This window comes from Sceloporus occidentalis, unplaced genomic scaffold (assembly GCF_023333645.1).
Source record: "Sceloporus occidentalis isolate IW3139 unplaced genomic scaffold, rSceOcc1.0.p SCAF_5, whole genome shotgun sequence".
NCBI lineage: Eukaryota > Metazoa > Chordata > Lepidosauria > Squamata > Phrynosomatidae > Sceloporus > Sceloporus occidentalis.
Genome location: NW_028316985.1, coordinates 56,148,049 through 56,163,559, shown reverse-complemented (window position 1 = coordinate 56,163,559; position 15,511 = coordinate 56,148,049). Strand labels below are relative to the sequence as shown.

General features: G+C 38.4%; 1 protein-coding gene across 2 annotated transcripts in view; it reads left to right on the top strand.

Annotated features, from left to right (window-relative positions):
- The window catches only part of FRS2 (fibroblast growth factor receptor substrate 2), a 51,858-nt gene extending 39,865 nt beyond the window's left edge, over nucleotides 1-11,993 (top strand). Inside the window, exons 5-8 of one of the 2 annotated variants that reach the window (XM_089524139.1) lie at nucleotides 3,120-3,278; nucleotides 7,493-7,656; nucleotides 7,916-8,922; nucleotides 11,349-11,993. In XM_089524139.1, coding sequence (XP_089380265.1) covers nucleotides 3,120-3,278; nucleotides 7,493-7,656; nucleotides 7,916-8,922; nucleotides 11,349-11,406 — 1,388 coding nt within the window. In that variant the 3' untranslated portion in view covers nucleotides 11,407-11,993. Of the gene's footprint in view, nucleotides 1-3,119; nucleotides 3,279-7,492; nucleotides 7,657-7,915; nucleotides 8,927-11,348 lie in introns of those variants that run through there. The other variant, XM_089524140.1, reaches the window with a different exon arrangement.
- The last annotated feature ends 3,518 nt before the right edge of the window (nucleotides 11,994-15,511 follow it).

The following is a 15,511-nucleotide window of genomic DNA, read 5'->3' as shown; positions in this document are numbered from 1 at the left end:
CATGTTTTCTTTGTGCTGTGCACCAACAGAGTTTATTGGAAAAAGAAGTAAAAAGAAAAAAAAGTGTTATACATCTGTAAAGATCTGTAGTAGAGTAAATCTATAAATCAGCTTGGCTGTCTCAAGAAGGATATTGTAAAGATAGAAAACATGCAGAAAGGAATAAATAGTATAAGTAAGAGATTAGAATCTCTTTCCTGTGAGACTAAACTATTTGAGATTTTTCTATTTAGAAAAAGGACCAAATGGAGGGTGCTGGAAGATTATAAAAATAATCATACTGGGAAGAAAGTATGTAAAACATCACCCTCAAAAATAAAATTGTGACAGTGAATTAAGGAGAGCTTAAATAAAATGATTTTTCCAAAAAAGGTGTAATAACTTTTGTAGGTTCATACAGTCGGCCTTCCATATTCACGGCCTTGATTATTCACGAGGTAAAGGTCGCTAATGTGGGCATTCCCCTCCCTTTCAGTGCCCAATATCTCCTTGGGCAGTCCAGAGAGAGATGGGGAGGTGAAGGCTCTGGAAGGGCCAAGGCACCTCTTGCCTTCTCCTCCCCATCTTCTCTTTGGGTTTCCCAGGGAAAGGATAGAGAGGCAAAGGATCTAAGAGGGGCCAAGGCACCTCTTGCCTTCTCCTCCCCATCTTCTCCTTGGGTTTCCCAAGGAAAGGATCGAGGAGGCAAAAGGGTCTAAGAGGAGCCAAGGCACCTCTTGCCTTCTCCTCCTTGATCTTCTCCTTGGGCTGCCCAGGGAAAGGATCAGGGAGGAGATGGGTCAGGGAGCCAATTAAAGGGACAGGTGGGTGAGGAAAAAGGAACATGGAGCGCTGCTCCTCTTCCCCCGCTCACCCTTCCCTTTAACTGGCTTCTAAGTGAGAGGTGGAGTTAATTCACAATCTTTCCATGTTCATGGGGGTCTCATTCCCCTAACCCCTGTAAATATTGAGGGAGGACTGTAATTCCCTGCTTCAAGATGCAGTTTTGGTCACTGGTTTTGAAGGCTTTAAAGAAATTAAGACAGCTTCATGGAGCGTCAGCCAGTTAGTGCCTATTAGCTATAATAACTAGATGCTCTGTTGAGAGACACGAGGCCTCTGAATCCCAGTTGCTGGGGGCATATTGTAGGGAAAGTGTAATAATGCTTCTGTGTCATGTTTATAGATTTGACTGACTCATCAGATTTGCACAGTGCCTTGTGTAACTCATAGTCATACCATTTATATTAAATTATATAAATTGTAAACATATTTATAAGCTTAAAAGTATGTTACCATTTTTACTGTTGTTTTTGGAAATCAATTTGTATCACAGCAAAATTATATGAAGAGATACTATTCCTTTGGATACCCAGCTATTGATTAGTATTTTCTGAAACCAAGTGTGTATCTAAAGACACCTATTTACCAACATTTTAGAATTCCCATGAAGTATGATAAACTTCAGAAGAAAACAAGTGTGTTTACATGGCTTGTCTTGTGTAACTACCAAAATTGTCCCTTTTATCTCCAGCCTGTTGTGTAAGCAACAATGTTTTCCTGCTTGTGTGAGGGTTGTCTGTCTGTCTTTGTTATTATTGCTAGATTTATTACCTGTCATAAAGAGAACATTTTGGTGAAAATTTAATCAAGTGATCACCAGCAGTGTCTGTTTAAGCCAACTGAGTATTATGGACTACAGCTGCTTAATGTCATCTCCAGCTGGTGGATTGTGGAGCATTTTTGAAGGCCATGTCACCTTGAACTATAATTTTATAATGCAAAGCAGGAATTCTTTTTAAAAAAGAAAATAATCTGAAGCCATTTCAGATGTTGGTAAACTGCTCCCATCAGGCTTGGTCAAAATAGTCAAGGTGAAAGACAATGGGAGTACAGTCCAGTGCGTTTGGAAAGCCACATGCTCCCTAACAATGATCTAAATGGCAATACAAAAACTTACCATATATGTTGGAATTTTGTTTTGCAAAAGGCTACAAAAGGACATATCCCAGTATATGTCAAGATTATAGGCGAACTTTAAAAACCTATGCGGAACCATTCTGGATCAACCCAAAGGCCTTATCATGTCCATCATTCTGTTTACACAGTGGCCAATTAGTTGCCTATGCAATGTTCAAAACAGGACATGGACACTATATTACCTTCCTGCTGATATTCCCTCATAAATGATATACAGAGCAATGCCTCTGACATTAGAGGTAGGTAAGACATAGCCATTATGCCTAGGAGGCATTGATTGCATTTTTCAGATTCCACACAAACAGTTGGTTTTGGAGAAACTGTCTTCCCAATAAGTTCTGTTCATGACTGCTGCCTGGCCCCCCAGCACTATCACACAGAGGCTTGGATGACAAAGGGCTAGTAAACTAACGTCATTTGAGTTTTACAGTTGTTACCACAGTAAATTTTATAGGCTGAAAGGGAATAGTATTTGATAGTTTTAATATGTTAGGTAAGGTATAGCTCAGCAATACCAAAACACACACACTTGTTAACAAGAATGTCAACTTTAACTTAATGCTTTCAATGGAAGAATAATCCAAAGCTGCAACTGCACTGGTTCTTTCTTTCCTGATGATGGTAAGTTGGGCTCCCTCTGCTGTTGAAAGGCAAAGTGGAACAATACTAGTGGAACATCCATGGTATTGCCTGCTTTGTTTCTGTGTCTATCCTTGAGACCAAAAGCAAATTGGCTTTGTCTGTTTCACCCAATCTGTTTTATAGTCCCTTATATCTTAACCTTTATGTGCACCTGGACTGTGAACCCTGTGTCAATCCTTCTTAGTTCTTTGTTCAGGAATTTTATGTTATTAGAGTAACTGAATGGAAAACCTCTACTGCAGCAAAACTATTACCTTTATAAGACTATTCCTTACCAAGAAAGTTGGGTTTTTGGAAATTCATACTAATTTTTCTCTTTGGTTTTTATTAATTTACTTTTTGTTACAAATTTGATTTAATGGGAGTAAGAACTTTTTATTTAAAAAATCACCTTAATTAAATTTGATAGTACTCTTTTATTAACAGGTTCACACATAGAAGGGGTACGCCAACATCGATTAATTGAAAGCTTAGCTTTTCAGTTAAAAGAGTATCTAACAGATAATGTATTGTTGTAGGAATATTTGCCTTCAAGTGTGCCCGTGCAGAAGAACTATTTAATATGTTGCAAGAGATCATGCAGAACAATAGTATAAATGTGGTAGAAGAGCCAGTAGTTGAAAGAAACCCACATCAAACAGAGATGGAAGTTCCAAGAACACCTCGCACACCTACTAGTAAGTTTATTTCTCTTCTATGAATGTTAAGTGTCAGGTGCCATTTTTTTGGTGTTTAAAATGTTGCTCAAGATTTTACTTCATCTCTTTTAGACATTAATTATTTATGAATTCATCCACATCTGGTGACAGCTGATATTGAACTGTGACCAGTAAACTGTTTGGCACAGTTAATAATGGCTGAAACTATAAACAAACATAATCACTGTTTGACTTTGGAAACATAAAATCATTTTATTTCAGCTGCTGTGTTGAAATCAAATTTAGAAATTTAACCATTTTCTCTGATTACCCCTTTTAGCAGTATATTCTGCTTATTGTCTTACTTACTATATATTTTTGTCCTCAGCCTGCTGCTTATCCCAATTACAAAAGGTTTCTTTGTTTAAACCTTATTGTATTCCTGTACCCTTCTACCTGAGAGTAAGTTCCATTGAACCTAAAAAATGATATCTATACATAGCACCATGAGTCACATATAATAGCTGCTTAAATAACACTGGTTCTATTTAATAAATGTGTGGTTTAGTTGCCTGTATTTGTGGGAGAGAAAATTGAATTTTAGAACAGATGTTTATTTTTAGATCTTGGCATCAACAGATCTGGGAGTGGGAAGAGTTGTTTATGTCTTAGTTAGTGTGAATTGTTTTAAATCCAGTTTCCAAGTCTAATTCTATTTGTCAAACAAACATGCATACTGATTATAACAAACCTTATCTGTTTACAGTTCAAGTAGGTCTTCAAACTGTGCAGGAGAATATAGTTCACGTGCCTTAGGCCCCGTATTTATATGTATTTGAGAGAGCAATTGCATAATCTCTGTGTGTGTGTGTGTGTGTGTGTGTGTGTGTGTGTGTGTATAAAAATCACTTGAAGACTAAGTGATTAAACCTTTGAAAAGTAAAAAATGATTTGTCAGAACAGTATTGTGTGACAACTAAATGTCCATTCTATTTAATTCACTATGTATTAATAATGTGAACAGCAACCATACAGCATGTGCCCTGTTGTTTCATTTGCAATACTTGATCACAAGTAACACATTTTTGCCCCTGAATTTGTCTTTTAATATACAGGTACAAATTATCCTTTGTTACTGTTGTTATTGTGTCCCTTTAAGTGATTTCTGACTTAATAACAGCCCTAAGGCCTATCACAGTTTTTGGGAAGAATTTGTTTAGAGGGGGCTTGCCTTTGCCTTCTTCTGATGAAATTATCCCTTAGATATGACTAAATATTATGTTGCCACTAACTACCATGACTTAGATTTCCTTTTAAGATGGATTGGAAAGTAGGGTTTGAAGTCAGTTTCAGATCTCTCAATTGTGAACACTAGTTACATTACCCATAGTTATGTCTGAAGTAAGACTTAACCATGAGCCCAAGTCATGTAGGGCTTTAGAGACATAAGAGAGGTGTCCAGTGACTCCATGGACTATGTTAAACTGGATCACTTTGAGTTTGTAAATAACGATGAAACGGACAAGCTTCTTGGAAGTGTAAGGAGGACAGCATGCCCCCTCGATCCCTGCTCGTTATGGTTGACCGCCCAGGAAGGGTCAATTTCCAGATCAACTAAAACAAGTGGTGGTCAAAATGCTTTTGAAAAAACCTCCCTAGATCCCCTGGTAAGAAATAATTACAGACCGGTCTCCCTTTTACCATTCTTGGGCAAGGTGATAGAAAGGGCAGTTGCTTTCTAACTCCAAGTTGTCTTGGAGGAAGCCAATTATCTGGACCCATTTCAAACCGGCTTTAGGGTGAGATACAGAGTAGAGACTGCCGTGGTCGCCTTAGTCAATGATCTCCGTCTGGCCATTGACAGGAGAAGTATGACCCTGTTGGTGCTCTTAGACATCTCAGCGGCCTTTGATATCATAGACCATGGTATCCTTCGGGAACACCTGAGGGAGTTAGGTATTGGAGGCACCGCACTCCAGTGGCTCCATTCCTACCTCTCATGCAGATTCCAGATGGTGATGCTGGGGGACAGCTGCTCTTCTAAAAGAAAGCTGACATCTGGTGTCCCTCAGGGCGCCATCCTGTCCCCCATGCTGTTTAACATTTACATGAAGCCGTTAGGCGAGATCATCAGGAGACATGGGGCACAGTGTTATCAGTACGCTGATGACACGAAGATCTATCTCTGTGCCTCTGACTGCTACAGTGACTAAAGATGGCATTTCCCCTCTGGATGCCTGCCTTGAGGCGGTAATGGGCTGGATGAGGGAAAACAAACTCAAGCTCAATCCAGAGAAAACGGAAGTATTTGCGAATGGTACAAGTCCACCGATGGAGATTTGTTCACTAGTCCTGGACGGGGTCACACTTCCACTAAAGGATGAAGTTCGCAGTTTGGGAGTACTCCTGGACTCGTCGCTACAATTGTCATCTCAAGTGGATGCGACGGCCAGGAATGCTTGGTACCAACTTCGGTTGATACACCAACTGCGTCCCTACCTGGACCAAAAGGACCTGGAAGCAGTGGTACACCCACTGGTAATCTCTTGTCTTGATTTCTGTAACACGCTGTACATGGGGCTACCCTTGTACCAAGTTCGGAAGCTTCAAGTGGTTCAAAATGCAGCAGCCAGATTGGTCAACAGTTCATCCAGGTTTGACCATATAACACCTGTCCTAAAATCTCTTCACTGGCTGCCGATTAGCTTCTGGGCGCAATACAAGTTGTTTAAAGCCCTACATGGCTTGGGCCTGAGTTACTTGCGGGTACGCCTCTCCCTACACAGTCCGCCCCACACTCTCAGAATAACTGGGAAGAATGTGTTAGAACATCAATCAACTAGGCTCATATTGACTTCCCAGAGAGCCTTCACAGCAGCTGCTCCGAAATTGTGGAACAGTCTTCTAGAAGAGATCCGTTTTATTACCTTCTTGGAGGCGTTTAAGAGGGCACTTAAGATGGATCTCTTCCAGTGAGCTTACCCACCTGACCTTGTTTAAGAGACACCTTCAGACCATTCTACGAATCTTTTGCATTACCACTTGATGATGAGTTAGCTTTTAAAATTAATTGTATTTTTGTATGTATTTTAAATATAAATTTATTATTATTATTATTATTATTATTATTATTGTGAAGTACGATGTTGGACCTGGGGTAGGGCGTGTAGGAAGGAGGGCCCTGAACCCTGCAGTTAATCCCTTTAGTTTATACTGTTTCCAAAAGCTTGGAAGCATTATTATCCCTTTTTCCTGGTATTGCATTTTTGAAATTCAAAATTCATTCTGAAAAGGGGTTTGAATCTGTATTTTTTTAATATTCAACTACTGCTAATTGCACAGCACCAGTGAATTTGGATGTGCACAGTGAAGTCTGTTAGAGCTAGTGTGGTGTAGTGGTTTACGTGTTGGACTAGGATACTGGGAGACCAGGTTTGAAATCCCTGCTTTGCCTTGAAAACCCACTGGATGAACTTGGGCTGGTCACACACTCTCCATCTCAGAAGAAGGCAAGGCAGAAACCCCTCTAAACAATTCTGCCAAGGAAACCATGTGATAGGTTCATCTTAAAGCCACCATAAGTCAGAAGTGACTTGCAGGCACACAATAACAACAGCAACAACAACATCAACAACAGCCATAATAAATTAGACAACTAATACTGAAGTGAACACCTAAACAAAGGAGGAGCAGAGGCGAGGAGCCAGAAAATGTTCACCATGGAATGGTGTTTAAAATTGAGAAGCTAGTGATCAAAAAGCTTTTAAACAACAGAATATGGAATGATTCTGTGATTTTATATCATTTTGCCATTTTGTGGGAGCAGATCAGGATATGTGTGGGAAGTGAGAGGAAAGCAGATAAGTGTTTCTTGGTAAACAGCTCAAGACAACTCTATGCATTCTGCAGGATCTTGTGATTAAATTTAATCCAGCCCAACAAGAGGGGGGAATTTCTCCCCATTAGGGTATTCCATCTTGTTCAATCCAGTTTTATTTTCCTTGTTTTAAAATGATATGCTATCTATTCTTATACCTGTATCTTTTCTTAGAGAGTCATTGATATCAGGTATAAATGCAGTTATTGTAAACGTGTACTGCTTTGCTAAGACACAGTTCTGCAGAAGCTTTCCTCGCCTTCCCAGCTCACCTGCCTAGTTTGGAATGACCTGGTAATGGATGAATATATGTTTTGGGAAGAAAAGAGTGGCATTTTACTAACTTTCAGGATAATTTGATGTTCTTTTTACACAGCACCAGGGTTGAGTGGACAGAGTTTACCTAATGGATATCCAAGGTATCCTTCATATGGAGATGCTTCATCACATCCCTCCAGTAGGCACCCTTCTGTAGGAAGTACACGTCTTCCTTCAGTAGGTGAAGAGTCAACACATCCCTTGCTTGTAGCTGAGGAGCAAGTAAGTTCTTTTTAAAGTCTATTTCCTAGTATTTATGTGCCATCTTAATACTAATGTGCCATGTCATAATTGTCAGAATTCTATACATTTATATTGAAGTTGTTAATACTCTTTTTTTCAATGATGAAATGCTCTGAAGATAGCTTCTTGACGGAAAGAGTATTCATGTATCCATATACTTCTTTGGGATATTAAAAATGCAGTTGTGGTATGGTAGCTATGTGCTACTTCAGTTAACATTTGATTCTGTTCTTTGTAGGTCCATACATATGTGAATACAACTGGTGTACAAGAGGAAAGAAAAAACAGACCAAGTGTGCGTACACCTCTGGAGCGAAGGGTTTCCAGTACAGAAATGAGCACCCCGAGAGAAGATGAAATTTGCTCTGATGACAGAGATGCCCAGGTTGTACTGGAGCCTGAAGGAGTCAAATTTGTTTTGGGCCCGACACCTGTTCAGAAGCAGTTAATGGAGAAAGAAAAACTGGAATCAAGTGGCAACAGTACTCAAGCTAGTGGCAACAGTACTCAGGCTAGTGGGAACAGTACTGAAACTAGTGGCAGCAGTACTCAAGCATGTGGCAGTAGTAACAATGAATGGGACACTGGGTATGACAGTGATGAACGCAAAGATGCTTCCTCTGGTAACAAACTGACATATGAAAATGTAAATAGATTGTCCATCCCTAGCACCTCAGGGATCAGGAGAGGTCGTCTGATATCATCCAGTACCTCCGATACTCAAAATGTCAACAATTCAGCTCAGAGGAGAACTGCATTGTTAAATTATGAAAATCTGCCATCTTTGCCTCCAGTTTGGGAAGCCCGCAAGCTCAGTAAAGAGGAGGATGACATTTTAGGACCAAAGACACCTTCTCTTAACGGCTATCACAATAATTTAGATCCCATGCATAATTATGTCAATACAGAGAATGTAACAGTGCCATCAAGTGCTCACAAAATAGAATATTCAAGACGTCGGGACTGCACCCCAACAGTCTTTAATTTTGATATTAGGCGACCAACTTCAGAACACAGGCAGCTCAACTATATACAGGTTGATTTGGAAGGTGGTAGTGATTCTGACAACCCTCAGACTCCAAAAACTCCTACCACTCCACTTCCACAGACTCCAACCAGGCGCACAGAGCTGTATGCTGTGATAGACATTGAAAGAACAGCTGCTATGTCAAGCTTGCAGAAAGCACTGCCTCGAGACGACGGTACTTCTAGAAAAACTAGACATAACAGTACTGACCTGCCTATGTGAGCCTGGAAAGCATTAGTTAAATCATTTGCACCTTTGTGAATTTTTTTTTAATTGAATGAGTGCTATGTTTGACTTTTTAAATGCTATCACTTTTCATAGATTTATAGGGTTTTTTCCCTTCATGTGCTTGTCTAAAGGGAATTTTAAGGTAGAAAGAGTATTTAGTAACACTATCATTTTACAACTGTAGAAGCAGCTTTTGGTCAGTGTTGCCATCTTTTTATAGTGCCTATTTCATTGACTGAAAGTTGTAGTGGCATGCCAGTGTTGACAGACTAGCCGCGTACATAAAGTCACTGAAGATGTTATGACACTTCTATGCCTCCTGAAAATAGCATTGCTCACAGATCAGTGTAATCTCTCAAAATATATATCTGATGATTCACATGTTCAAGTCCATGTGGCACAAATGAGAGAGTTTCTCATCAGGCTAAGTTGTGTTAAAACATGGTATAAATTGTTTTATCTTGTTTTTTATGGACTAAATAAATTTCTGGGCCATGAACCAGTGTTTAGTAGGACTGACCCCCAAAACCTTCCTAATAGAAGCAGCTTGCCATGTTACTGAAGAGTGCTAGTCTTTTAATATAGCCAGTTAATAGATTTCAGATTTTAAAATGATGACTGGAGTGCCATTACTTTAAGAGTTGTCAGGCTAGGGACAGAAATTTTTTTATGGAAATCTGCAACTTGATAAAACGTATATTAGCTAGCACTTAGTTTCATTTTAAAACAGGCCATGAACTAATGATCAGATGCACTTTAAAATCGCCAACTACAAATCCAGCAACTAGAAATTGAAAACCATCTTCTTAATGTCAGATCTTTTTTGATTACAGAATGAGACTGTGTGTCAGTTACAGGACTTGTTGGTTTTTTTCCCCTCTGCAAAGGATGTATATATATGTTTTGTACCTAGATAAAATTGCATCTTTTGATAACCTGAAAGGGTGTCATTGAAGAATATGGTACTGTAAGACTAAAACGCTATATGATTGATTGATACAAAGAGTAGCATTCTGCCAGACTTTTCCCCTGCCTTTGAAGACCAGTAGTATCCCATGCATTGTGAAGGGATGCAGTCAGAAGGAAAGAAACAATAATTCAAGTCAGTTCTCCCTTGTGTGTGCAGAAATACTATCCACTAGTGCACAGGGCTTTTGGGATTCCAGCCTGTATCTTAAATATGCCTTTTCAGACCATTTTGGGAGTAGAGCTTCAGGATTGATTTGCTACTATTGCCGTTTGAAAAGTCACACCTCTCTTTATCAAAGTCTGAAACCAGCCTTGGTTTAGGTTTGCCATGTTTTTTTTCTGTACAGTTGTACAGTTCACTCTAGAGCAGTGATTCCCAAACTCTGGTCATCCAGGTGTTTTGAACTTCAGCTCCCAGAATTCCAGGCCACTGGCCAAGATGGCTGAGGCTTCTGGGAGCTGAATTCCAAAACACCTGGATGGCCAGAGTTTGGGAATCACTGCTCTAGACAGTTGTGATGCTGTTTATAGTAACATTATGTCTGGCGGGATAGTTTTACTTTTAGTTCTGTAAAATGTTCGGTTTCCTTCCTTGCTTTTCATTCATTGTTTCCATTTTCCTTGTACAGTATTTAGGTTGTAAACCCTTAATTTTGTACATAGTCTTTGTTCAGTGTATTTTGTGTGTAGCATCTTGTTCAGTTTCTTTATTGCCATGGAAAAGCTTTTTGAAGGCCCATTGGTGGTACTGTCGCTTATCAGAAAGGCCTTCCTTATTACTTGCACAAATGGAAACATGCATATTCGATGTTTGAGAACAGAAAGTGCTGTGGCACCTTAGAGGAGGGCATGTTGAGACATGAGTTTTCATGCTTGTTTTCTTCCAGAAAATAATTGTGGGCCATTGGAATGGTGGGTGTGCATACATTGTATAATTTGTCAGTACAAGTCAATAACATGGTTCCATAAATAATAGCACTCTTGGTTTCTGCGAGACCACGATCTGTCTTAATCATTTGTATTGGGATATCTGTTTAAGATGTCAAACATAACATTTTTTTTATTGCTGCCATAGTGTACTTTTTTGTGCTGGTGTGCTGATCTCAATGTCACTGTGTTCCATCTTAAGCTATGTTTGCTGGCACAACAAGTCTTATGAATAGAGTATCTACTGAATGTGTGGAGAATCTCTGGAAATATTTATCAATATATGAACTTAACCCTCTAATAGATGGATAATAGCTTAACTACTGCTGAATATTCCCAGGACCTCTGATATCTGCTTATTTTACCTGATAATCTCTTCAGGACACCTTCACTTTCACAGTAAAGATTCTTGGAGTACAGCCATTGAAGTGCAAGGTTTATAGCAGCACAGAATAGTGGAACTGCAGGAGAAGCAATCATTGTCATAATGCTTATAGAATGGTAACATTGTTCCTATTAGTTTCAGAAACATGGAGGCAAGTTTTTATCCTGGAATTGAAAAACAAAAGAAGAAATAAGGGGGGAGATCAAAGTATGTGAAACTTACTTTCTTACAAAACCTAAATTTTCTTACTATAAGCATATGGATTGTATAATGTATAACTTGGCGCATAAAGGTTCTCTTATATTTATAAAATTAAAAATTATAAACATTTAAACAACTGCAAATCTGTCCCGTGTCATAGTGCAGAAGCTGCAAATCTAAGACTGCAGTCCTGTACCTGCTTAACTAGGAGTAAGTCCCATTGAATTCAGTGACAAATCTCAGTAAATATGCATAGGTATCTTTATTTCTTCCAATTGTAAAATAGAAAACAAAACTTGAAATTATTATTATTTGAGTAAACAAATAAAGGGTTTATTGTATTGTATTAAATGTAAACTTGACCATTATCATGCAAAAGCAGCATGAATATTTTTAGAGAGAAGCTCTGAACATTATGGGGTGGCAGTAAATCTGGATAGTTGGTTAAACTTTGCAATAATGTATTGGATTGGAAATGTGGTCCTGTGCACACTTCATGTGGACTTAGTGTCATTGAATTCACTGAAACTTTATTCTGAGTTAAAATAAATAGGAACAGGCTTGAGCGTTCAGACATTATAGAGCTGCCTTACATCTATATTTGTTTTATTTATATCCCATGGATTGGAAGATCTGCCCTCCGCTATCAGAAATGCCTTGCTAGGTTAAATCAAAGCGCTGTCTAATCTGGCATTATTTTGCCACTGTAGCCAGGCAAATTATGAAGGGAAGCCTACAACCAAGACATGAGCACCTTTGGGTTTGTGTTTTCCAGTACCTGCTATTTAGGGCCATGCTTCCTCCAGTATAAGAGGCAAAAGTTATAATATCCCTGTCTTGAGTTCTTTTGTCAAGCAAAGCTACTTTTCTGGTTACCTTTGGTTTTGTCTTCATTACTTAAAGAACATCAACTGCCTGAAATACCTTTCTGCATATGTTATATGAGAATGTAATGAGATTGTACATCAGTTTCAGGTGAAGCTTGAAACCCGAGCCAGACTCCTTCAGACTGGTTCTGTTGCTTTCTGAGGCAAAGTGAGCTTCCCTTGAAAGTTCTCAGAGCTAAAACAGAAGCCCAGGTGAAGCTTAGAAAGGTTTCAAGATTTTGTAGATATGTTACAGGAGGAGCTGACATCTTTTAGATACTGTTTCTGTGAAAATATCCATGGTAGGTGGGTAAGGGAGGGAGTGGAGTTAATTGGTTAGTCAACAATCTATTCATAGCGTAAGTTTTACCATAGGCTTCGAAATCATTTTGGTTTGAAAGAAGGGGTCTGACTTCATTAACATTTATGATTACACTTCCTTTTTTTAATTGGATAGAGAGAGATATTGAGAGAAAAGTACAGGTTGAGTATCCCTTTTCTGGAATTCCAAAATCCAAAATACTCCAAAATTGTCCATATGGCTGGTTGAGATAGTGACACTTTTGTATCCCGATGGTTCAGTATACACAAACTGTTTCATGCACAAAATTATTTAAAATACTGTGTATAAATTACCTTCAGGCTTGTGTATAAAGTGTATATGGATTTCCGACTTGGGTCCCATCTCCAAGATATCTCATTATGTACAGTCGGTCCTCTGTATCCATGGATTCTGCATCCACAGATTTAACCATGCATGGGTTGAAAATACTCCTTCCCCCAAACGAATCCAAAAAGCAAACCTTGATTTTACCATATAAGGGACACCATTTTACTATGCAATTGTTTATAATGGAACTTACACATCCACAAATTTTGGCATCCGCTGGGAGTCCTGGAACCAAACCCCAGTGGACACCAAGGCCCACTGTATATGCAGATATACCAAATTCAATAATAATAATAATAAAAAAAAATAATAATCCAAAACACTTCTAGTCCCAAGCATTACGGGAGACTTGACCTGTATTAACAATAATCATTGATTCTAACAAGATTCCTATTGTATTGTTGAACTATCAGCAACAATGACAAATGGGGATAATAGCAGGAAGAGATGAGATGGGGTGCTGCAAGGATGAGACTCTGAAAAGGCCATTCGTCCAACACTACTAAATTCTGTCTAAAAGAGAGGTGGACAAAATATTGCCTGCAGGGCTGCATACAGCCCCCACTCTTCCAGATTCACCTGACTGCTTTTTTTTGTGCAAAAAGGGATGTGTAATAAAAGAATTTCAGAAATCTCCAGTTAACTGCAAATTTCTTCGTTATACCAAGAAATAAAAAAATGCATTTTTATTTATTAAATTCCAAATTTAAAAGCATGCACAACAAAATCTCCTGTACTTATTTATCTGTACTGTAATTTGATAGCCATAGTCCCCTCTTAAGAGACTACTATGACTACAGATTTTGCTCAGTTCTGGCAAAGACATTTTTTACAGAGATTTTAAAACTTTTTAACCTTTTCTATTTCGCTATGAACATTGTCAGGGAGAAAAAGGTTCTGATTTTGCCCCTGACATTTTATATAAGCAGTTGTAAATAGAATGTGTCAGAACTGTATGAAAGCCTCTCCTTTGCAGCAACCTGGAGCCCAGCTGTCAGTATTCCATGCTGTTAAACTCAGGTCCTTGCGTGCAGCAAGTCAGTCCTATAAAGTATCCAGCAAAGTGAAGATATGCCCACAGTGTATTGCTTGATGTACAGCTCCAGTTTGAGCAGTTGTCTCTAAATATTATTTCCTCATTCTTCTCATATGTCTTATGTACCTGAACACCACCTACTTGCCAAATGCCATGTATATTGGCAATACAGTAGTTCTTTTCTTTCTCATTTAATGTCACCTGGGAATTTCTCTTTGCCTCTTCATTGGGGCAGTGTGTTTAATTAGCTGCTATCAGATGACAAGATAATGCACTTTATTGGAGACTCGTCAATTTTGTGATAAATTCATCATTTGCAGATTTGGGGCTCCTTTTTACTTTGCCATCAGTATTAACACATTTGGACTTGCAGTGTGCTTACCAGGAAAGTGCTTTACTTTTGAGAAAATTACTAAAATGATAGTGAAACGTCCTTCACAGTAGCCTTCAGAAAATTACAATAAATCTTCAGTTAGACAGTCAATTCATATTTGTATGGAGAAATAAGAATTCAGGACATACTTCTTGGGTGCCCTTATTTGTTAATCTTAGCTGTGAATTACTCCACTCTTTACTTATTGTAGCAAGTTACAATATATTTGCTAATATTATTGTTGAGATGAAAAGTACAAGAGCAGATATAATAGCGTGACATACCTCTAAATACAGATTCACTACATTTATTCACTAATGGGGTATAGGCAATATTACCTGACAAACAATCTTACAGTTACTCGTATAAAGTCTTAGGTATCTTTTTACTTTACAAATTCAGAACTGTATAGGTCTGTCTGTATAACCAGCCTTGTCTTTTGCAACTCAAATTTGCATATAAACCTTTATTTTTCATGTTACCTTTCAAAGGTCCATGTATCTTAAAAGATCTATATTTTGATAAATAATATCGAAACAGAAGAGTGGATGGAGGCTGCTTTGAGGCTAGTTAGATTTGTAGGTACGGTATCAAAACAGGTGTACCCTTTACAGCTCCTAAATCATAGGAAATCCCTCTGATTCAACACTAGTTTCAGATATTTTACCAAATATATTTTTAAATCATTTTATTAATTTTTAAGGAAGATTTTATTGAAACAAATATAAATAACAAACAGTGCATTTCAGATCCAGGTACAGTATAATGAACTGATGTTTATAATTTACCAGATATTGATTACATATTTCCAAGCATTATTTCTGGTACCAGTTTTCTGTTACTGCAAAGGAAGGGGATGGAATTAGAAACATAGGAAGTTACTGTATACTGAGTCTGACTTTTGGACCAGCTCCTAAATTTGGCTGATAATATTTTTCCAGATCTTCATCAGGATTTCAGGTGGTCAGGTTCTAATTACGCCTGACCCTCTTGACTCTCCAGAATCAGATGAGATTGATTGAATTCAGAGTTGTATAGTGGTATTATTACGTATACTACGTTTCTACTCTAGATGCTATCTTGGCGCTTATGCACTAATCCCACAGTCATACTGGGCACATGTACAACTCTTTCATTTGTCTCCTGGATAAG